Genomic DNA, 25,230 nt, shown 5'->3' with positions numbered 1-25,230 from the left:
AGCAACATATGTTGATGAAACTGAAGGGGACATGGTTTAATGAGCGTTGGCAAACTTAGCAATTGTTTAAAAAACTTTACTGTTAGTTTGATGCTTACTTTACATCATAGATTATAGATTGCATGTATAAGGATGATTATATGTTAAAAATATTCTCCCCTCACTGCTGGCCGAATATCACTGCTTATGTTAACAGGATAGTGCAAAGTTAAGTCGTTCAAATGCAGCTGCTGTATCTGACTTACCAGGTACCACTGGCCGAGCAAGGCTCAATCATAGAATCATAGAAAAATCACAACACAGGAGGAGGCCATTCGGCCCATCGTGTCTATACCGGTCGAAACAGAGCTACCCAGCCTAATCCCACCTTCCAGCTCTCGGTCTGTAGCCCTGCAGGCCACGGCACTTCTGGTGCACATCCAAGTACCTTTTAAATGTGATGAGGGTTTCTGCCTCTACCACCCTTTCAGGCAGTGAGTTCCAGACCCCCACCATCCTCTGGGTGAAGAAATGTTTCCTCAACTCTCCTCTAATCCTTCTACCAATTACTTTAAATCTATGCCTCCTGGTTGTTGACCCCTCTGCTAATGGAAATAGGTCCTTCCTAGCCACTCGATCTAGGCCCCTCATAATTTTATACACCTCAATTAAATATCCCCTCAGCCTCCTCTGTTCCAAGGAAAGCGGCCCCAGCATCTCCAATCTTTCCTCATAGCTAAGAATCTCCTGTCCCGGCAACATCTTTGCATATCTCCTCCGTTCCTTTCTAGTGCAATTACATCCTTCCTGTAATGTGGTGACCAGAACTGCACGCAGTGCTCAAGCTGTGGCCTAACTCGTGTTGTGTACAGTTCAAGCATAACCTCCCTGCTCTTGTATTCCATGCCTCGACTAATAAAGGCAAGTATTCCTCATGCCTTTTTCTGTATCGTTCTGCTCTGCTACCTTTAAGGATCTGTGGACATACACTCCAAAGTCCCTCTGATCCTCCACACCTCTCTAGATCCTCCCATTTATTGTGTATTCCCTTGCCTTGTTGCCCCTCCCCAAATGCATTACCTCTCACTTTTACGGATTGAATTCCATTTGCCACTGTTCTGCCCAACTGACCAGTCCATTGATATCTTCCTGCAGTTTAGAGCTTTCCTCCTCTCCTCACTGTTAACCACTCGGCCAATTTTTGTATCATCTGCAAATTTCCCCCCCAAATACCTGCCCTGTCCAGCCCAGCCCCCCCACCCTACCGACCTTGACCCAGACAAAGACGTTCCGAGATCTAGAATGGCCTCTGTCCCGAGGTTTCCGGAAGTCACACCTGTACTATACAAAGTAAGGGGACCCAGCACTGAGCCCTGAGGAACCCCACTGCATACAGCCTTCCAGTCACAAAAACACCTGTCAACCGTTACCCTTTGCTTCCTGCCACTGAGCCAATTTTGGATCCAATATCCACATCTCCCTTGGATCCCATGGGCTTTTACTTTTTTGATCAGCCGACCATGTGGAACCTTGTCAAAAGTCTTGCTAAAATCCATATAAACTACATCAAACACACTGCCCTCATCGACCCTCCTTCTTACCTCCTCAAAGAACTCGATCACGACCTTCCATTAATACATCCATGAGGGCTGTCCTTGATTAATTTGCCTTTCTAAAGGAAGGTTTATACTGTCCCTCAGAATTGATTCCAGTAATTTTCCCACCACCGAGGTTAAACTAATTACTTGGCCTGTAATTACTTGGTCTATCCCTTCCTCCCTTTTTAAACAAAGGTACAACGTTAGCAGTTCTCCAATCCTCTGGCACCACTCCTGTAACCAGGGACGATTGCAAAATGATGGCCAGAGCCTCCACAATTTCCTCCCTTGGTCTTTTAGTAGCCTTGGATATATTTCATCCGGTCCTGGCGATTTATCTACTTTCAAGGATGCTAAACCCCATTGTGTCTCACTCTGCTAATGACTGGTTTCGATCTAATGACAATAATAAACAATCAGTCAACGGCTGCAGTCTTGGTGCTTAAATACCAATAAACTTTAGGAAATATTATACCAGCCAATACATTTTGATGTGAGATAAGCTTCACCTCATTTCGCATGTTATTCAGCTCAAAATACTCTCTCCAACCACAATCTTGAGGATTAAATCTCTATTTCTCTGGTTCTGCTTGGGTGCTGTTTCTCCTCGGCCACAATTCCACTTATCTGAAATCCATGTGTAAAAGCCTACGGTCTGAATGTGAAACTTAGACATGCTGACTGTTGGACTTGGTGAGTTCTTAGTGCCAACACATTACTGAAACTCCAGTCCCAGAGCGATCTTACTGTGCTTCAGCTCGTCATGCAGCGTCCCTGGAGTGGACAATTTATAAACCTGCATGTATACGATGCAGTGAACTAGTAAGTGATAGTTATAGCTTTAGTCACCATCAATGTTCAAAGCTCCAGGGCCACAGACTGGCCAGTGTCGTGTGACCTTCATTTTGAGGCCCACGCTAAAGAGAGAGTTCTGCACTTACTACCTTATTTACAGATTCTTGCTCGTTATGCCAGCTTATGCTGTATAAAGTCCTCAATGTGCTTTCCTGGATTATTACTGCATTTGTGAATACACTTTTCTCTCTACCCCCTAAAATATGGATAAAGACTACATTTCCTACAAATACGACTGGATTTGACCAGTGGCTAGGAAATTATGGTAAAGCTGTCACACCACCAAAGGATAATCAAAAGATAACAATACGACTCGGCCCATCGAAGCTTACCCTTCAATAATCTTCCCTTTTCCAGTACCTGTTTGACTCTTATAACATGGTGTTCGCAACTGAAAGCAGAACTCCAAACGTAGTGCAAGTCAATTGTCAGGTCACAGCTGGAGTAAATTCATTTCTCCTTCCACATCCTCCATTGTGCTGTTTTGTGATGTTGTTTTATTGTGCAAATACATAAAAGTGATAGTGCAGCTTTGTTTCTTTGTTTCAGACAAACCCTTAAAGAAACGGAAACAAGACTCATTCCCACAAGAGATTGCTGGAGGAGGAAGTGGGGGTGGTGCAAACAGACCTGCGCTTTTGGTCAGTATTGATCTGCAACATGCAGGAAGAACTGATGGACAAGCCGCTCCTCCTCCAGATTCAGAAAGTGTGAAGAAGCCTTTGGAGTTGGTACGGCAGGACACTGAAGGGCCTTTAATCACACGGCAAGAAGATACAACGGGAGTATTAAAACCTAAGCCGGAAAATCGCCCGGAGATTCCCAGGAGAAAATCTGAAAACGAAACGCAAAAGGACGACGGCCAAAAGAATGACAGCCGGCCTGATGTGATCAAACCCAGGCCAGAAACTCCCAAACAGAAGAGTGAGAGCCGACCAGAGACACCGAAAGTAAAGCACGACAACAGGCGAGATGTGGCTAAACCAACGCCAGAGAAGAGATCCGAAATATCGAAACACAAACACGAGGGCAAATCTGAACATACAAAAGTGAAAGCTGAGAGTAGATCAGAAACACCAAAACCACGACATGAAGGACGACAGAGTTCAGAGACTCCCAAAGATAAGCGAGAGCTGCACCAGGAAACCCAGAAACAGAAATCAGATGAGAAAAATGATCCTGAAAGAGGAAAAGTGGATTCATCAAAGGTCAGGAGACCTGAGACCCCAAAACTGAGCAAGAGCGAGTCTGATTCTAAACCTACTCGAAATGAGACTCCTAAACCTAACCGGACAGAGTGCTCAAAACCAGTGAGGTTGGAAAAGAAATTACGTTCTGATTCAGGGGAGCGAGGGGACCGGAGTGAGCGAGGCGACAGAGGGGAGCGAGGGGACCGGAGTGAGCGAGGCGACAGAGGGGAGCGAGGGGATCGGAGTGAGCGAGGCGACAGAGGGGAGCGGGGGGATCGGAGTGAGCGAGGCGACAGAGGGGAGCGGGGGGATCGGAGTGAGCGAGGCGACAGAGGGGAACGGGGGGATCGGAGTGAGCGGGGCGACAGAGGGGAACGGGGGGACCGGAGTGAGCGGGCAGACAGAGGGGAGCGGGGAGACCGGAGTGAGCGGGCAGACAGAGGGGAGCGGGGAGACCGGAGTGAGCGCCGTTCACCAGAAGAGCAGAGGTTGCGATCAGAAAGTCCCAGAGTCAAACAGGATAACAGAGACGCTGGGAAAATAAAATCTGAAATGAAAGATCGAACTGCATTGAAGCAGGGTAGAAGATCAGACATTCCGTCAGGATCAGTGAGCAATAAAGACAGGGACGACCGGAGATCAGAGGGGAGCAGAGTGAAACCAGAGACTCCTAAACCCCTTTCTGATAACAAAGAAAAATTTCCCAGCTATCTACTGGGGGGAGGAAGGTCTGATGCACTAAAAAACTTTGTAATTCCAAAAATCAAGCGGGATAAGGATGGTAATATTTGCAATGAGCAGAAGGAATTGAGGAAGACGATGGATAAGAATGAATTAAAATTAAAGGTGGAAAAAATGGATCTAATGGAGGACCTGAAGAAAGTGATCAAGCCTGTTGTGGTTCTCCATAAAATGCCCTTTGATGAAGTGCAGAAATTTATTAAGGACTCTGAAGACAAACATGCAGCAAGGAGTTCCAGCAAATCCAAGAGTCGGCTGCCCTCCAAGCCAAGTAAAGGTATTGATTTTACTTTTTATAATTACTTAGTTGTGATGAGCAATGTGCCCTATAAGGGGGGTGCACGGCCGAGCAGCGATCTGTAAGGTCCCGCGCACTTGGATTCACAGGCCGGCTCAGTGAGCTGGAGTGGGAGGGAAGGACCCATTACCCAATGAACAGGAGAAACTCACAGCGATCAGATAGTGGCCCGGGAACCCTCACTGGGAACCACTGGGACCTCTGAGCCCATCCGAATTGGAATGGTGCTTGCTTAAGATGTGAAGTCCTGGAACCCAGCGAACGTTGTCTCTGGACTCTGTTGGTATTTTTTCCGCGGTGACGTGTGTAATAAAACATTAACAGGCAGCCAATGGCGGATGCAGGACGCACAATTCTCTGCACCCCAGCAACTGCTCTATCCACTGTGCTGATTTCCCCGCTGAGAGAGAGGCGGATTGGGTGCAAACGGGTGAAGAAAGCGGGAAGCGATGGGTAGTATGGGGGAAGGTCCTGCACCATTGATTTAATGGCGCCAGAGCCCTGACTGAGCTCTGATTCGAGCCTGATGTGCACTCAGTGTTGCTGAGGCCTGTGCTAGCCCCTACTCTCTCACCGCGGGAGGCGCTTATTGATCGGAGAAAGTTGAGGACCTCAATGTGTGCGGTAGGCAGGAAAGTGAATCGTTATATTTTTATTATCTTATATTGGGAATATATTTATTTTTAGGCTAATTTTTCAAAATGAAAATAAATGATCCCGATCTCCAGTCAGTGAGTGTCTTCGTTAACCTCTTCGGGCAAACTTTTTATTAATGTTTCACGTTTCAATTGATGTGGTGTAATGCAGACAAAGGTGAGCTATGGATGTATAACCCAAGAAGGCGATCCTGAGCTGGAAATGTTGATGTGAACAAGTGTCTGATTGAAGCTGAACAATACCGGAAGGGGAGGGAAGCAACTTTTAATTTTGAATTGGGCCTCAGTTCTACAAACGCCTTGGCTCCCATGGGAAGTGGTTCTGGGCGCACTTCGGTGAAAAAGTGGTGGTAGAACCTGAGTGATAATTGAAGCTACTAAGGCGTGAGGCATGAGTCTTACCGGTTATGTTTGCACTGAGTGCACGTTAACTCCAGCTTTAGTGTCTCACCATCTCCCAACAAATGGTGGAAACAAAATTATTGCTGATGTCATTTGGTTCATCAAGTGTTTTCCTTCCACCAACAATGTCTAGTCTTTGTTTTTGGGATGAGACGTTAAATCTGGTTCAGATGGGTTAATAAGGGACAGCCAGCACAGATTTGTTAAAGGCAAATCATATCTGACTAATCTGATTGAGTTCGTTGATGAAGTAACAAGAGAGGGTTGTTGACGGTAGAATCGTAGAATGGTTACAGCACAGAAGGCCATTCGCCCGTCAAGCCCGTGCTGGCTCTCAGTACAGTAGATGTGTGTATATGTACTTTCAAAAGGCTTTTGATAAAGTGCCACATAACTGACTTATTCGGAAAATAGATGCACATGGTATTAATGGGATGGTGGTAACTTGGGTACGTAATTGGTTGCAGGATAGGAAGCAAAGAATGGTGGTGAATGGCTTTTCTTCTGACTGGAGAGAAGAATGCAGTGGGGTGTCCCTGGAGTCGGTGTTCGGATCATTGCACTACTTTATATATAAATGACATGGACTTGGGGATAGGGTGTACAATTTTGAAGTTTGTGGATAATACAAAACTAGACACTAGTGAATAGTGAGCAGGATAGTCGCAGAGTTGAGGTAATATGGGATGTGTGAGACTTTGCCCAGGATGGGCCGAAATGGCCTCCTTCCGTGCTGTAAAATTTCTATGTATATTGAAGCGAGGTTCCTTGTCACCAAACTCCAGACCTTGATGGTTTAACTGCTAATCAATATAATCTGGTGTTTCCTGTCTGAATTTATAAAGGAACAGAAGGTGACCTGGACAATCCCAGATAGTTAATGTGACCGTGCTAATGTATTAGCTTCAGTGTCCCTACTGTTCTGGACAATCTGCTCTTAACATCTCACACGGGATGTTGCAGACCTGTCTGTTTGGTTCTACTCCACCCTTGTCCGGACTACTCTCCAATATTAGCCTATCATAATCGGGCAATGGCCCCTGAGATGTTATGATTAACTTTGGGACACTTGACAGAGCAAATTCTAACACAAGGAACATGTAATGTAGTTTTTGTAAGCGCTGTGAGCTGTTCGAGATTAAATAAAGCCACTAATGAGGTTTATAAACCAAAAAAGAGCAACTGATTTCAAGATTTTTAAGAGTCTGTCTGACTGTCTCATGGTTTGAGACAGTGGGGTGGCTATATGCCATTGCTGTATTTATGCTTTTAAATGGTTGCTGTCGTTGTAGTAAAAGTTGTTGTAAAATTTTCCCATGGCCAATAAGGTAATGGCAAAAGGAGTTTGTGGCCCGCTCAGTACAAATAAAAAATTAGAGGGAACATTGGTGAGCTCTTTTCAAGTTTCACGTATAGTTTGGAGTTGATTTCCTTGGTCTGTTCATTCAGTAATGCAGGGCACACCCTCCAGTGGCAGAACATAAGCATAGCAGCATATAAAAAAAGAACGGAACATTTGCTTTATACTATGCTATGACCTTTGAATATGTTCCCTTGGGCTGTCTCGCTTCTCCCCCCCCCCCCCCACCCCCACCTAGTCCCCCTCTCCCAAAGACTTTTCTTGTACTATGACTGTGATTATGGAAAATGCACCTTTTAGCTTTGACAGTTTGAGGTTTGGAGCAATGCACATCGAAGGGCACAGATCTGAGAGGCATCAATGCTTTTCTTTCAGCGTTCTTACCCTGGCTTCTTTTGCATATGTCTAATCCTTGCATTTCATTTCTTGCTCCAACAATTATTTTTATGAACATCAAATTCCATTAGTAAGCAGTTTTCCCCAAATAGAATAGAATCATGGAATAGTGCAGCACAGACGGAGCCCATTCGGCCAACACTCTGCGCCAACACTTTTGAAGAGCAATCCAGTTAGTCCCGCTCATTCCCATAACCAAGCTTTTGTACTCTAAACCTCTATTTATGAAGCCCAGGATCCCGTAAACCTTTTAAACCGCTTTCTCAACCTGCCTTGCCACCTTCAATGATTTATGTGCACATACACCCAGATCTCTCTGTTCGTGCACCCTTTTAACATTGTACCATTTAGTTTATATTTCCTCTCAAGGGGAATAGATAGACGTTTCTGCGGCCGCAACCGAGACTCCAGGATTGTATGTTGCCTCCCTGGTGCAAGGATCAAGGATGTCTTGGAGTGGGTGCAGGACATTCTGAAAAGGGAGGGTGAACAGCCAGTTATTGTGGTGCATATAGGTACCAACGACATCGGTAAAAAAAAACGGGATGAGGTCCTACAAGACTGATTTAGGGAGCTAGGAGCTAAATTAAAACGTAGGACCTCAAAGGTAGTAATCTCAGGATTGCTACCAGTGCCACGTGCTAGTCAGAGTCGGAATCGCAGGATAACTCAGATGAATACGTGGCTTGAGGAGTGGTGCAGCAGGGAGGGATTCAAATTCCTGGGACATTGGAACCGGTTCGGAGGAGGTGGGACCAGTACAAACCAGACGGTGTCTTAATGCAAGGAGTATCCGTAATAAGGTGGATGAATTAACTGCAAATAGATGTTAACAGATATGATGTGATTGGGATTACAGAGTGTGGCTCCAGGATGATCAGGGCTGGGTATTCAACATTCAGGAAGGATAGAATAAAAGGAAAAGGAGGTGGGGTAGCATTGCTGGTTAAAGAGGAGATTAATGCAATAGTTAGGAAGGACATTAGCTTGAATGATGTGGAATCTATATGGGTAGAGCTGCAGAACACCAAAGGGCAAAAAACGTTAGTGGGAGTTGTGTACAGACCTCCAAACAGTAGTAGTGATGTTGGGGAGGGCATCAAACAGGAAATTAGGGGTGTATGCAATAAAGGTGCAGCAGTTATCATGGGTAACTTTAATATGCACATAGATTGGGCTAACCAAACTGGAAGCAATACGGTGGAGGAGGATTTCCTGGAGTGCATAAGGGATGGTTTTCTAGACCAATATGTCGAGGAACCAACGAGGGGAGAGGCCATTTTAGACTGGGAGTTGTGTAATGGGAGAGGATTAATTAGCAATCTCGTTGTGCGAGGCCCCTTGAGGAAGAGTGACTATAATATGGTGGAATTCTACATTAGGATGGAGAATGAAACAGTTAATTCAGAGACCATGGTCCAGAACTTAAAGAAGGGTAACTTTGAAGGTATGAGGCGTGAATTGGCTAGGATAGATTGGCGCATGATACTTAAGGGGTTGACTGTGGATGGGCAATGGCAGACATTTAGAGACCGCATGGATGAACTACAACAATTGTACATTCCTGTCTGGCGTAAAAATAAAAAAGGGACGGTGACTCAACCGTGGCTATCAAGGGAAATCAGGGATAGTATTGAAGCCAAGGAAGTGGCATACAAATTGGCCAGAAATAGCAGCGAACCCGGGGACTGGGAGAAATTTAGAACTCAGCAGAGGAGAGCAAAGGGTTTGATTAGGGCAGGGAAAATAGAGTATGAGAGGAAGCTTGCAGGGAACATTAAGACGGACTGCAAAAGCTTCTGTAGATATGTAAAGAGAAAAAGGTTAGTAAAGACAAACGTAGGTCCCCTGCAGTCAGAATCAGGGGAAGTCATAACTGGGATCAAAGAAATGGCAGACCAATTGAACAAGTACTTTGGTTCGGTATTCACTAAGGAGGACACAAACAACCTTCCGGATATAAAAGGGGTCAGAGGGCCTAGTAAGAAGGAGGAACTGAGGGAAATCCTTATTAGTCGGGAAATTGTGTTGGGGAAATTGATGGGATTGAAGGCCGATAAATCTCCAGGGCCTGATGGTCTGCATCCCAGCGTACTTAAGGAGGTGGCCTTGGAAATAGCGGATGCATTTACAGTCATTTTCCAACATTCCATTGACTCTGGATCAGTTCCTATGGAGTGGAGGGTAGCCAATGTAACCCCACTTTTTAAAAAAGGAGGGAGAGAGAAAACAGGGAATTATAGACCGGTCAGCCTGACATCAGTAGTGGGTAAAATGATGGAATCAATTATTAAGGATGTCATATCAGCGCATTTGGAAAGAGGTGACATGATAGGTCCAAGTCAGCATGGATTTGTGAAAGGGAAATCATGCTTGACAAATCTTCTGGAATTTTGTGAGGCTGTTTCCAGTAGAATGGACAAGGGAGAACCAGTTGATGTGGTGTATTTGGACTTTCAGAAGGCTTTTGACAAGGTTCCACACAAGAGATTAATGTGCAAAGTTAAAGCACGTGTGCTGACGTAGATTGAGAACTGGTTGTCAGACAGGAAGCAAAGAGTAGGAGTAAATGGGTACATTTTCAGAATGACAGCAGTGACTAGTGGGGTACCGCAAGGTTCTGTGCTGGGGCCCCAGCTGTTTACACTGTACATTAATGATTTAGACGAGGGGATTAAATGTAGTATCTCCAAATTTGCGGATGACACTAAGTTGGGTGACAGTGTGAGCTGCGAGGAGGATGCTATGAGGCTGCAGAGTGACTTGGATAGGTTAGGTGAGTGGGCAAATGCATGGCAGATGAAGTATAATGTGGATAAATGTGAGGTTATCCACTTTGGTGGTAAAAACAGAGAGACAGACTATTATCTGAATGGTGACAGATTAGGAAAAGGGGAGGTGCAACGAGACCTGGGTGTCATGGTACATCAGTCATTGAAGGTTGGCATGCAGGTACAGCAGGCGGTTAAGAAAGCAAATGGCATGTTGGCCTTCATAGCGAGGGGATTTGAGTACAGGAGTAGGGAGGTGTTACTACAGTTGTACAGGGCCTTGGTGAGGCCACACCTGGAATATTGTGTACAGTTATGGTCTCCTAACTTGAGGAAGGACATTCTTGCTATTCAGGGAGTGCAGCGAAGGTTCACCAGACTGATTCCCGGGATGGCGGGACTGACATATCAAGAAAGACTGGATCAACTGGGCTTGTATTCACTGGAGTTCAGAAGAATGAGAGGGGATCTCATAGAAATGTTTAAAATTGTGACGGATTTAGACAGGTTAGATGCAGGAAGAATGTTCCCAATGTTGGGGAAGTCCAGAACCAAGGGTCACAGTCTAAGGATAAGGGGTAAGCCATTTAGGACCGAGATGAGGAGAAACTTCTTCACCCAGAGAGTGGTGAACCTGTGGAATTCTCTACTACAGAAAATTGTTGAGGCCAATTCACTAAATATATTCAAAAAGGAGTGAGATGTAGTTCTTACTACTCGGGGGAATCAAGAGGTATGGCGAGAAAGCAGGAATGGGGTACTGAAGTTGCATGTTCAGCCATTAACTCATTGAATGGCGGTGCAGGCTTGAAGTGCCGAATGGCCTACCGCACCTATTTTCTATGTTTCTATGATGTAATTGGCATCACGGAGACATGGCTCCAGGTTGACCAAGGCTGGGAACTCAACATCCAGTGGTATTCAACATTTAGGAAGCATAGACAGAAAGGAAAAAGAGGTGGAGTGGCATTGCTGGTTAAAGAGGAAATTAATGCAATAGTAAGAAAGGACATTAGCTTGGATGATGTGGAATTGGTATCGGTGGAGCTGCGGATTACCAAGGGGCAGAAAACGCTAGTGGGAGTTGTGTACAGACCACCAAACAGTAGTAGAAAGGTTGGGGACGGCATCAAACAAGAAATTAGGGGTGCATGCAATAAAGGTACAGCAGTTATCATGGGTGACTTTAATCTACATATTGATTGGACTAACCAAATTGGTAGCAATGCGGTGGAGGAAGATTTCCTGGAGTGTATTGGGATGGTTTTCTAGATCAGTATGTCGAGGAACCAACCAGGGAGCTAGCCATCCTAGACTGGGTGATGTGTAATGAGAAAGGACTAATTAGCAATTAGTGACCCCTTGGGGAAGAGTGACCATAACATGGTAGAATTCTTTATTAGGATGGAGAATGACACAGTTAATTCAGAAACTTGGGTCCTGAACTTAAGGAAAGGTAACTTCAATGGTTTGAGGCGTAAATTGGCTAGAATAGACTGGCAAATGATACTTAAAGGGTTGATGGTATATAGGCAATGGCAAACATTTAAAGATCACATAGATGAACTTCAGCAATTGTACATCCCTGTCTGGAGTAAAAATAAAACGGGGAAGGTGGCTCAACCGTGGCTAACAAGGGAAATTAAGGATAGTGTTAAATCCAAGGAAGAGGCATATAAATTGGTCAGAAAAAGCAGCAAACCTGAGGACTAGGAGAAATTTAGAATTCAGCAGAGGAGGACAAAGGGTTTAATTAAGAGCGGGAAAATAGAGTACGAGAAGAAGCTTGCCGGGAACATAAAAACTGACTGCAAAAACTTCTATAGATATGTGAAGAGAAAAAGATTTGTGAAGACAAATGTAGGTCCCTTGCAGTTGGAGCCAGGTGAATTTACGATGGGGATCAAAGAAATGGCGGACCAGTTAAACAAATACTTTGGTTCTGTCTTCACGAAGGAAGACTCAAAATAACCTTCCGGAAGTACTACAGGGCCGAGGGTCTAGTGAGAAGGAGGAACTGAAGGATATCCTTATTAGGCAGGAAATTGTGTTAGGGAAATTGAGGGGATTGAAGGCTGATAAATCCCCGGGGCCTGATAGTCTGCATCCCAGAGTACTTAAGGAAGTGGCCCTAGAAATAGTGGATGCATTGGTGATCATTTTCCAACAGTCAATCGCCTCTGGATCAGTTCCTATGGACTGGAGGGTAGCTAATGTAACACCACTTTTTAAAAAGGGAGGGAGAGAGAAAGCAGGTAATTATAGACCGGTTAGTCTGACATCAATAGTGGGGAAAATGTTGGAATCTATTATTAAGGATGAAATAGCAGCGCATTTGGAAAGCAGTGACAGGATCGGTCCAAGTCAGCATGGATTTATGAAGGGGAAATCATGCTTGACAAATCTTCTGGAGACGAAAACTGAACACAGTATTCCAGGTGAGGCCTTACTAAGGCCCTGTACAACTGCAGTAAGACCTCCCTGCTCCTATACTCAAATCCCCTAGCTATGAAGGCCAACATGCCATGTGCCTTCTTCACCACCTGCTGTACCTGTATGCCAACTTTCAATGACTGATGAACCATGACACCCAGGTCGCGTTGCACCTCCCCTTTTCCGAATCTGCCGCCATTCAGATAATATTCTGTCTTCGCGTTTTTGCCCCCAAAGTGGATAACCTCACATTTAAGTAAGTCACCCTGCAGCCTCTTAGTGTCCCCCTCACAGCTCACACCGCCACCCAGTTTAGTGTCATCTGCAAACTTGGAGATATTACACTCAAATCATTGATGTATATTGTAAAGAGCTGGGGTCCCAGCACTGAGCCCTGCGGCACTCCACTAGTCACTGCCTGCCATTCTGGAAAGGACCCGTTTATCCCGACTCTCTGCTTCCTGTCTGCCAACCAGTTCTCTATCCACATCAGTATATTAACCCCAATACCATGTGCTTTGATTTTGCACACCAATCTCTTGTATGGGACCTTGTCAAAAGCCTTTTGAAAGTCCAAATACACCACATCCACTGGTTCTCCCTTCTCCACTCTACTCGTTACATCCTCAAAAAATCCCAGAAGATTCGTCAAGCATGTTTTCCCTTTCATAAATCCATGCTAACTTGGACCGATCCTGTCAATGCTTTCCAAATGCACTGCTATTTCATCCTTACTGATTGATTCCAACATTTTCCCCACTACTGATGTCAGGCTAACCAGTCTATAATTACCCGTTTTCTCTCTCCCTTTTTAAAAAAGTGGTGTTACATTAGCTACCCTCCAGTCCATAGGAACTGATCCTGAGTCGATAGACTGTTGGAAAATGATCACCAATGCATCCACTATTTCTAGGGCCACTTCCTTAAGTACTCTGGATGCAGACAATCAGGCCCCGGGGACTTATCAGCCTTCAATCTCATCAGTTTCCCTAACAATTTCCTGCCTAATAAGGATATCCTTCAGTTCCTCCTTCTCACTAGACCCGCTGTCCCCTAGTACATTTGGAAGGTTATTCGTGTCTTCCTTCTTGAAGACAGAACCGAAGTATTTGTTTAATTGGTCTGCCATTTCTTTGTTCCCCATAATAAATTCACCTGAATCCGATTGCAAGGGCCCTAAATTTGTCTTCACTAATCTTTTTCTCTTCACATATTTACAGAAGCTTTTGCAGTCAGTTTTTATGTTCCCTGCAAGCGTCCTCTCGTACTCTATTTCTCCCCTCTTAATTAAACCCTTTGTCCTCCTCTGTTGTATTCTAAATTTCTCCCACTCCTCAAGTTTGTTACTTTTTCCAGCCAATTTATATGCCTCTTCCTTGGATTTAACACTATCCTTAATTTCCCTTGAAGGCCACGATTAAACCGCCTTCCCCATTTTATTTTTACTCCAGACAGGGATGTACAATTGCTGAAGATCATCCATGTGATCTTTAAATGGTTGCTGTTGCTTATCCACCGTCAACCCTTTAAGTATCCTTTGCCAGTCTATTCTAGCCAATTCACGCCTCATACCATCGAAGTTACCTTTCCTTAATTTCAGGACCCAAGTTTCTGAATTAACTGTGTCACTCTCCACCTTAATAAAGAATTCTACCATATTATGGTCACTATTTCCCAAGGGGCCTCGCACAACAAGATTGCTAATTAGTCCCTTCTCATTACACATCACCCAGTCTAGGATGGCCAGCTCTCTAGTTGGTTCCTCGACATATTGGTTGAGAAAACCATCCCTAATACACTCCAGGAAATCCTCCACCGTATTGCTACCAGTTTGGTTTGTCCAATCAATATGTAGATTAAAGTCGCCCATGATAACTGCTGTACCTTTATTGCACACACCCCTTATTTCTTGTTTGATGCTGTCTCCAACCTCACTACTACTGTTTGGTGGTCTAGCGTTTTCTGCCCTTTGGTATTCCGCAGCTCCACCCATATCGATTCCACATCATCCAGGCTAATGTCCTTCCTTACTATTGCATTAATTTCCTCTTTAACTAGCAACGCCACCCCGCCTCCTTTTCCTTTCTGTCTATTCTTCCTAAATGTTGCACACCCCTGGATGTTGAGTTCCCAGCCTTGGTCACCCTGGAGCCATATCTCCGTGATGCCAATTACATCATATCTGTTAACTGCTGCCTGCGCAGTTAATTCGTCCACCTTATTCCGAATACTCCTCGCATTGAGGGACAGAGCCTTCAGGCTTGTCTTTTTAACACATTTTGCCCCTTTAGAATTTTGTTGTATTGTGGCCCTTTTTGTTTTTTGCCTTGGGTTTCTCTGCCCTCCACTTTTACTATTCTCCTTTCTATATTTTGCTTCTGCCTCCATTTTATTTCCCTCTGTCTCCCTGCATAGGTTCCCATTCCCCTGCCATATTAATTTAACCCCTCCCCAACAGCACTAGCAAACACTCCCCCCAGGACATTGGTTCCGGTCCTGCCCAGGTGCAGACTGTCCGGTTTGTACTGGTCCCACCTCCTCCGAACCGGTTCCAATGTCCCAGGAATTTGAATCCCTCCCTTTTGCACCACTGCTCAAGCCACGTATTCATCTGAGCTATCCTGCGATTCCTACTCTGACTAGCACGTGGCACTGGTAGCAATCCTGAGATTACTACTTTTGAGGTCCTACTTTTTCATTTAGCTCCTAGCTCCCTAAATTCATCTCGTCGGACCTCATCCCGTTTTTTACCTATATCGTTGGTACCTATGTGCACCACGACAACTGACTGTTCACCCTCCCTTTTCAGAATGTCCTCCACCCGCTCCGAGACATCCTTGACCCTTGCACCAGGAACAACCAGCCTTTCTAATACCTCTATCTATTTTTATTCTGTCAAGTGTCTCCATTACCACCTCCTTCACTCTATGGCAGCATCCACTTCCTTGGGTGAAGACAGATGCCAAGTACTCATGTAGTACCTCAGCCAAACTCGCTGCCTCGATGCATAGGTCTCCTTTTTGGTCCCTAATCGGCCCCATCCTTCCTATTACTATCCTTTTACTGTGTAGTCCCGTAACTTAACCACTATTGAATCTATATCCACCACCTTATTAGGAAGTTCATTCCAAATCCTAACCACTTCCTCTGCAGGAAAGTTTTCCCGCGTGTCACCTCTGCATCTTTTGCCAAGCGCCATAAATCTGCGCCCTCTGGTTATCGATCATTCACAAATGTGAACAATTTTTCTTTATCTAAACCATTTATGATTTTAAACGCCTCTATCAAATCTCCTCTTATCCTCCTCTTCGCTAAGAACAACAATCCCAGCTTCTCCAGTCTATCCACATAACTCATCCCTGGAATCATTCTAGTGAATCCCATCTGCACCCTATCCAAAGCCTTTACATCCTTTCTAAAGTGTGGTGTCCAGAATTGACACTCCTGCTGGGGCCTAATTTATAAAGGTTTAGCATAACTTCCTTGATTTCCTACTCTCTACCTCTATTCATAAAGGCCCGGATTCTGTATGCTTTATTGACAACTTTGTTAACCTGTCCTGCCACCATCAAAGATTTGGAGACACATACCCGAAGGTGTCTGTTCTTGCACCCCTTTCAGCATTGTAGCATTTAGCTTGCTTCATCAATGACCTTCCCTATCATAAGTTCAGCTGTGGACTATCCACCACCGTGTTCAGCTCCATTCACAATTTCTCACAAAATGAAGCAGCCCATGTCGCATGCAGCAAATTTCGGACAGCATCCAGGTTTGTGCTGACAACTGGCAAATAACATCATACAATCATCGAATAGTTACTGCACAGGGAGGCCATTCAAGCCCATGCCAGCTCTCTGCAAGAGCACTTCAGCTAGTACCACTCCCCACCCTTTCCCCGTAACCCTGCAAAATGTTTTCCTTCAGGTACTTATCCAACTCCCTTTTGAAAGCCGTGATTGAGTCTGCCTCCACCACCTTTTCAGGCCGTGCATTCGAAATCCTGACCGCTCGCTGCGTAAGCAAGTTTTAGCGTCACAAGTGCCAGGCAGTTGTCGTCCAACGAGAGTCTAACCATCTCCCCATGACATTCAGCGACATTACCATTGCTGAGTTCACCATCACCCTGTGGGGGCATTACCATTGTCTAGAAACTCAGCTGGACCAACCACACACATACAAGAGCGGGTCAGAGGCTGGGCATTCTCACCTCCTGACTCTCCAAAGCCTTTCCACCACCGACAAGCCTTTCCACCACCACAGTTCAGGAGTGTGATGGAGTACTTTCCACTTGCCTGGATGAGTGCAGCTCCACCAACACTCAAGAAGCTCGACACCATCTCGAACAAAGGGGTGTGGTAGTATATAGTGGTTATCTTACTGGACTAGTAATCCAGAGGCCTGGACTAACGATCTGGAGACATGAATTCAAATCCCATGATTACCATGAAACTACCGGATTGATGTAAATACCCAACTGGTTCACTAATGCCCTTTAGGGAAGGAAATCTGCTGTTCTTGCCTGGTCTGGCTGATATGTGACTCCAGACCCACAGCAATGTGGGTTGACTCTTCACTGCCCTCTGAAATGGCCGAGCAAGCCACTCTGTTCTATTCAAGAAGGCGGCTCACCACCTGTTTCTTCATGGCAATTAGGGATGGGCGATAAATGCCGGTGACTTCCACAACCTGTGAATGAACAAAAAGAACAAGATCCACCACCTTAAACATCCACCCCCGGTGCACTGTGGCTGCAGCGTGCGGCGGCATACCACTGGACAAGGCCAACGGCTGCGAAGTCAGGTCGCTGATTGCAGTGCGGGCAGGAACAGCAGGAGGGGTGAAGGAGCGGCAAGAGTTTTTAGAAGGAAGTGACCGGGTCCCAGGAGAGGCGTGAGTCTGGGGCCCAGAAGAGGCGACGGCCCAGGGGCAGCACGGGCCAGCCCACACTGCTATATGTGCACGCACCGTCTGTGCAGCAGAGCAGGTCTCCAGTTGTCCTGGTTAATCCTTGCCACTAGACCAAAACCTCGCTCTGTCAAGCCCGTGTGGTGGCTGGTGTGCAACGGTCACCCCACGTTAAAAAAATCCACACACAGGCATCTTCCACCCTTCTGGATGTAGTTCGGGATCCGGAATATTAGGTCCTTCATTGAAACACCTGTGAACTGATCCCTTTTTGGCGTGGACGCAAGTCATCCTCGCTTCGAGGGACTGCCTATGATGATGAATGGTGGTGCAGGCTTGAAGGGCCCAATGGCCTACTCCTGCACCTATTATTTATGTTTCTATTGCAGAAACAGCAAGAACTACGTCACTGCAAACATTTCATCTACACAAATGGTGCTGCAATAAGTATATGCTTTCTTCATTCTATCCCTTCCTGAAAGTTCCACCTTATGTTGGGCTGTATTTCCACAAGCAGCAGTACACCTCCAGTACCTGACCAGAAAAGGCTGTTTTGCTGCCATAACGTTTGAGCATTAGGGTGACACCAGTTAAGCCATCTCCTGTCTGCACACACAATTCCAACAAGGGTCACCTGATGGAGATCAGGAACAGGAAATGTACCCTTCTTCACTCTGCCTCTCTTTCTCCTACCTTTTGGGATTAATTCCACAGCACAGAACTTGATGGAGATGCCAGATACAGTGTTTGCAAATGACCACCGCTGGGTCAAAATCCTGGAACTCCCTCCCTAACAGCACGATGGGAGTACCTTCACCACACAGACTGCAGTGGTTCAAGAAGGCGGCTCACCACCACCTTCTCGAGGACAGTTGGGGATGAGCAATAAATGCTGGCCTTGCCAGCAATGCCCACATCCCAGGAATGAATAAACGAAAACATTAATTGAACCAGGATTGGATCCCTGGGTTGATAATGGTAGAGTGAGGGATATGTCAGGCCATGAGGTTACAGATTGTGGTGGGATACAATTCTGCTCCTGCTGATGGCCCACAGCGCCTCATGGATGCCCAGTTTTGAGCTGCTAGATCTGTTCTGAATCTCTTCCATTTAGCACGATGGTAGTGCCATACAGCACGATGGAGGGTGTCCTCAGTGTAACGATGGGACTTCGTCTCCACAAGGACTCTTGCAGTGGTTATTGCTACCAATGCTATCATGGACAGATCCATTTGCAACAGGTAGATTGGTGAGGATGAGGTAAGTAGGTTTTCCTCTCATGTCGTGTCTCTTGCCACCTGCTGCAGGCCCAGTCTGGCAGCTATGTCCTTTTGTGCTCGGTCAGTAATGGTGCGACCGAGCCACTCTTAGTGATGAACATTGAAGCCCAGAGTACATTCTGTGCCCTTGCTACACTCAGTGCTTCTTCCAAGTGGTGTTCAACATGGAGGAGAACTGATTCATCAGCTGAGGGAGGCGGTAGGTGGGAATCAGCAGGAGGTTTCCTTACCCATGTTTGACCTGGAGTCATGAGACTTCATGGGGTCTGGAGTCAATGTTGAGGACTCCCCGGGCCACTCTCTCCAAACTGTATACAACTGTGCCGCCATCCCTGGTGGGTCTGTCTTAACCAGTGGTACAGGACATACCCAGGATGGAGAAGTCTGGGACATTAGTTGAAAAGTATGATTCTGTGATTATGACTGTGTTAGGCTGTTGCTTGACTAGGCTGTTGCTTGACTAGTCTGTGTGACAACTGTCCCAATTTTCGCAAAAGACCCCAGATGTTAGTGAGGAGAACTTTGCAGGGTCGGGTCGGCTGGGCTGGGCTTTGTCGTGTCCGAAACCAGTGCCGATGTCAGGTGGTTTGTCCGGTTTTATTTGTAGTAAGTTCTGGGCCACTACTGGAGACCCTATTACAGTACTGTTGTGATAATGGGAATTTGTGTTTACTAAATGCTAGGTTATCATGAGGGTTTACTGCACGCCAGCATTCATGTAATTGGATAAGGATCATAATATTGCAGACTTGTAGATATGGTGTTACAGAAATAGCTGTGTAATGCAGCTTAGACTAGTAAGAGATAAGACTGAAACTTCCCAGCTATGGTCCACAGCTCCATACAGATACATGGAAGGCCAGCGACAAAACACAGGAAAATGATTTGGGCTAATATCGATGCCAGAAGAATTAACAATGAGATATGGTAAGGATACTGTTTAATGAACTTATTCAGATATTCCTTATTTGGATGCTTTGATTATTCGTATCCTTCAGAGAGAATACAGATATTGAGACTTGATGCATTCAGAGTCGAAGTTGCTACTTAAGGTGCTTAGCACTTCTGCTAACTGGAAATGCCACTGGGAGTTGAGTCCTAAAATTATAGCGAGAGAAAATAACAATCCAAGTATGGTTCATAGATAGTAAAGGGGAGCAGCTGGGATTCATAATACCATGAGAGCTAAACTTGGTATTATCTAAGAAAAACTAAGAAAACTATTGGACTTTAGAGCAGATTTTAGAGAATGTTCATGGTCGAAGTTATCTGTAGTGGGAAAGTGGAATTGTTTAAGGACACATGCAACTACTGACTCCTTAGTCTTGCCTCATTTCTGTTGAAAATAATGCAGCTGATTTAACTTTAGGATTATCTGTACATTAATCAAGTAAGCAGAAGTCAACATGTCCTTACAAGGGGAGGATCCAGACTGACTTGAGGAAGTGGTGACCCAAGTGGCCTGTGGGAAACACCACAGTGTTTTGTACCTATGGAAGATGATGAGTTAAACTCAGAACTAAGCGAGAGTCAGGATAAACTTTGGGAATGGATAGGCTATTGACTGAAAAGTAGAAACCAGCAAGTACTTTGTTGGGGTGGGGGTGGGGAGGGGCGGGGGGAAGAAAGAGTTCAACAGAAGTAGCTCAGAAATGAGTGAGCTGGACAAAATATTTAAGTGGGCAGAACAATGGCACAGTAAAGTTAATGCAGAAAGGTGTCAAGTATTGTACTTGGGGAAGAATAATATGTTTACATCTACTCTATGAATGGTGTTGAAATAGCTCAGGATGTGGCTGAAAGAGACCTTGTCTTAATAAACTCAGTGCTCTTCATGTTACTAGGTTGATTCTGGGGATGAGGGGAGTTGACTTATGAGGAAAGGTTGAGCAGGTTGGGCCTCTACTCATTGGAATTCAGAAGAATGAGAGGTGATCTTATCGAAACGTATAAGATTATGAGGGGGCTTGACAAGGTGGATGCAGAGAGGATGTTTCCACTGATGGGGGAGACTAGAACTAGGGGGCATGGTCTTAGAATAAGGGGCCGCCCATTTAAAACATAGAAAATAGGTGCAGGAGTAGGCCATTTGGCCTTTTGAACCTGCACCACCATTCACTATGGTCATGGCTGATCATGCAACCTCAGTACCCCAGCCCTGCCTTCTCCCCATACCCCCTGATCCCTTTAGCAGTAAGGGCCACATCTAACTCCCTTTGGAATATGTCCAACGAACTGGACTCAACAACTTTCTGTGGCAGAGAATTCCACAGGTTCACAACTCTCTGGGTGAAGAAGTATCTCCTCATCTTGGTCCTAAATGGCTTACTCCTTATCTTTAGACTGTGACCCCTGGTTCTGGACTTCCCCAACATCGGGAACATTCTTCCTGAGATGAGGAGAAAATTCTTCTCTGAGGATTGTAAATCAGTGGAATTCGCTGCCTCAGAGAGCTGTGGAAGCTGGGACATTGAATAAATTTAAGACAGAGAGAGACAGTTTCTTAAACGCTAAGGGGTTATGGGGAGCGGGCAGGGAAGTGGACCTGAGTCCATGATCAGACGATCGTATTAAATGGCGGAGCAGGCTCAAGAGACGTATGGCCTACTCCTGCTCCTATTTCTTATGTTCGAGTAGCAAACAGCTACTGAGTGCAAGTCCGGGGGAGTGGTGATCAAACTGTAGTGCTCTGGTTACACCATGGCTTATGTACTGTTAGTCAGTCCTGGGTTGCTGAAAATACAGGGAGACATTGAAGTGCTGGAAACAGTGCAGAGAAGGGGTACAAGTTGATCACTCGTGTTCAGGCAGTTATGAAAGGCTGAAGAGATTGGGGCATTTCAGTCTAGTAAGAGACATCAAAGGTGATCTTCTAGAGGGATGCACGATAGTCCAGGGAAAGGAAAAGGTGAATGTGGAATATAATTTTAAACTACATGGAGAATGTAGGACAAGGGGATAGAGGTTCAACACAGTGAAATTTAAATTCAAGACTAGCAGGGTGGTCAGTCGGGTGGGTGGGTGTGTGAACGGGACCCCGGGCTGGGGCGGGTGTGTGTGTGAACGGGACCCCGGGCTGGGGCGGTTGTGTGTGTGTGTGTGTGTGTGTGTGTGTGTGTGAACGGGACCCCGGGCTGGGGCGGTTGTGTGTGTGTGAACGGGACCCCGGGCTGGGGCTGTTGTGTGTGTGTGTGAACGGGACCCCGGGCTGGGGCAGCTGTGTGTGTGAACGGGACCCCGGGCTGGGGCGGGTGTGTGTGTGTGTGAACGGGACCCCGGGCTGGGGCGGTTGTGTGTGTGTGAACGGGACCCCGGGCTGGGGCGGGTGTGTGTGTGAACGGGACCCCGGGCTGGGGCGGTTGTGTGTGTGTGAACGGGACCCCGGGCTGGGGCGGGCGGGTGTGTGTGTGAACGGGACCCCCAGGCTGGGGCGGATGGGTGGGTGAATGGGACCCCCAGGCTGGGGCGGATGGGTGAGTGAACAGAACCCCCAGGATGGGGCGGGTGGGTGGGTGAACAGGACCCCCAGGCTGGGCTGGGGTGGGTGGGTGAAACCCCCGGCTGGGGTGGGTGGGGGTGACTGGATTCCCGGCTGGGGTGGGTGGGGGTGACGGGACCCCCGACTCGGGGGATCAAGGGTTATGGGGAGAAAGCAGGAATGGGGTACTGAAGTTGCATGTTCAGCCATGAACTCATTGAATGGTGGTGCAGCTAGAAGGGCTGAATGGCCTGCTCCTGCACCTATTTTCTATATGTTTCTATGTCCCCTGGCTCGGTGGGGGGATGGGACCACGATCTGGGGTGGGTGGGGGGGGGGGGGTGGGGAACGGGACCACGGGCTGGAGTGGGTGTGTGGGGGGGAACCACTGACTGCGGTGGGTGGGTGGGTGGTGGGGGGGGGGGGGGCAGGACCACGGGCTGGGGGGGGGGGGTGGGGAACGGGACCACGGGCTGGAGTGGGTGGGTGGGTGGGTGGGGGGGAACCACTGGCTGCGGTGGGCGGGTGGGTGGTGGGGGGGAAAGGGACCACGGGCTGGAGTGGGTGGGTGGGGGGGAACCACTGGCTGCGGTAGGTGGGTGGGTGGTGGGGGGGAAAGGGACCACGGGCTGGAGTGGGTGGGTGGGGGGGAACCACTGGCTGCGGTAGGTGGGTGGGTGGTGGGGGGGGGGGGGGCAGGACCACGGGCTGGGGGGTGGGGGGGGGAACGGGACCACGGGCTGGAGTGGGTGGGTGGGTGGGGGGGAACCACTGGCTGCGGTGGGCGGGTGGGTGGTGGGGGGGAAAGGGACCACGGGCTGGAGTGGGTGGAGGGACGGGACCACGGGCTGGAGTGGGTGGGTGGGGGGGAACCACTGGCTGCGGTAGGTGGAAGGGACTGTGTCTGAAAACGAAAGACAGGAGATGAGAGTAAAGGTCAGATTAAGGTCAGGAACGAGGGTAACACAAATGGTCAGGAACAAAAAATATAAAAGGACTGTTTAAAAAATAAAATAAAAGGAACAACTACTAAGGACGAGTTAAACTTCCTGTACAGCAATGTACAAAAGCATCCAAAATAAAACGGGGGAACCGGAGGCGATAATCTGTAGCGAGGAAGCAGATGGAGGAATAACTCCATGGCTACATAAAGAAGAGGACTGGCAACTAAATATTACAGGCTCTAACAGTCCAAGGATAGGCAGGGAGAGGGCTGGGGCAGCTATACTAATCACAGATAACAATGGCAGTAGAAACGATAGAACGAACAAAAGGTTAGAAACCGAATCCATATGAATTGGCGCACCACACCTGTAGCCAGAGAGGATTAGAAAATGATGGTCAGAGCCGCTGCTATTTCCTCTTTTGCTTTTCTTAACAGCCTGGGATACATTTCATCCGGGCCTGCAAATTTTAAGCATGGATAGTGTAAGAATTGGTCAAAAGTATCACTGAGGACATCTGAGGTCTGGACGCATTATATGGTGCAGTTATACATAAATCTAAGTTTTATTTTCATATCCATTGCTAAAGAATCTACCACAACAACCATTTATTTCATACACACTTAGTGACATTTCAGACAGTGTCAACCATATAATTATAATAAAAGTAATAGTATTGATTTTTTTTTAAGATAGAAGTACTGAAAAAACTAAATAGATCTGAAAAAAAATTAGAGGCTGAAAAGGAATGCATATCTTTGAATCATCAGTAGAATCAAGGGTATGGAGCAGGAGTAGAGCATACGGCCCATCGAGCCTGCTCCGCCATTCAATACGATCATGGCTGGTACGATCATGGACTCGGCTCCACTTCCCCGCCCACTCCTCATAACCCCTTATCCCCTTATCGTTTAAAAAACTGTCTACTTCTGTCTTAAATTTATTCAATGTCCCAGCTTCCACAGCTCTCCGAGGCAGCGAATTCCACAGATTTACAACCCTCTGAGAGAAGAAATTCCTCCTCATCTCAGTTTTAAATGGGTGGCCCCTTATTCTAAGATCATGCTCTCTAGTTCTAGTCTCCCCCATCAGTGGAAACATCCTCTCTGCATCCACCTTGTCAAAGCCCCCTCATAATCTTATACGTTTCGATAAGATCACCTCTCATTCTTTTGAATTCCAATGAGTAGAGGTCCAACCTTCTCGACCTTTCTTCTTGAGTCAACCCCCTCATCTCCAGAATCAACCTTGTGAACCTTCTCTGAACTGCCTCCAAAGCAAGTATATCCTTTCTTAAATATGGAAACCAAAACTGCACGCAGTATTCCAGGTGTGGCCTCACCAATACCCTGTATAACTCGCAAGACTTCCCTGCTGTTTATACTCCATCCTTTTTGCAATAAAGGCCAAGATACCATTGGCCTTCCTGATCACTTGCTGTACCTGCATATTAACCTTTTGTGTTTCATACACAAGTACCCCCAGGTCCCGCTGTACTGCAGCACTTTGCAATCTTTCTCCATTTAAATAATAACCTGCTCTTCAATTTTTTTCTCTGCCAAAGTGCATGACCTCACACTTTCCAACATTATACTCGATCTGCCAAATTTTTGCCCACTCACTTAGCCTGTCTTATGTCCTTTTGTAGGTTTTTTGTGTCCTCCTCACACATTGCTTTTCCGCCCATCTTTGTATCGTCAGCAAACTCGGTCCCTTCTTCCAAGTTATTAATATAGATTGTAAATAGTTGGGGTCCCAGCACTGATCCCTGCGGCACCCCACGAGTTACTGATTGCCAACCCAAGAATGAACCATTTATCCCGACTCTGTTTTCTGTTAGCCAATCATCTATCCATGCTAATATATTGCCCCCAACCCCGTGAACTTTTATCTTGTGCAGTAACCTTTTATGTGGTACCTTGTCAAATGCCTTCTGGAAATTCA

General features: G+C 46.4%; 1 protein-coding gene across 1 annotated transcript in view; it reads left to right on the top strand.

Moving 5' to 3' along the window:
* The window catches only part of nipblb (NIPBL cohesin loading factor b), a gene marked incomplete at its 3' end in the record, with an annotated part of 524,975 nt that overhangs the window by 228,968 nt on the left and 270,777 nt on the right, over positions 1 to 25,230 (top strand). The window contains exon 11 of the mRNA XM_070871482.1: positions 2,982 to 4,640. Within this exon, the coding sequence (XP_070727583.1) occupies positions 2,982 to 4,640 (1,659 nt within the window). The remainder of the gene's footprint in view (positions 1 to 2,981; positions 4,641 to 25,230) is intronic.

Source organism: Pristiophorus japonicus, unplaced genomic scaffold (assembly GCF_044704955.1).
Source record: "Pristiophorus japonicus isolate sPriJap1 unplaced genomic scaffold, sPriJap1.hap1 HAP1_SCAFFOLD_253, whole genome shotgun sequence".
Classification (NCBI taxonomy): domain Eukaryota; kingdom Metazoa; phylum Chordata; class Chondrichthyes; family Pristiophoridae; genus Pristiophorus; species Pristiophorus japonicus.
This window is presented reverse-complemented; position numbering and strand designations above follow the sequence as displayed.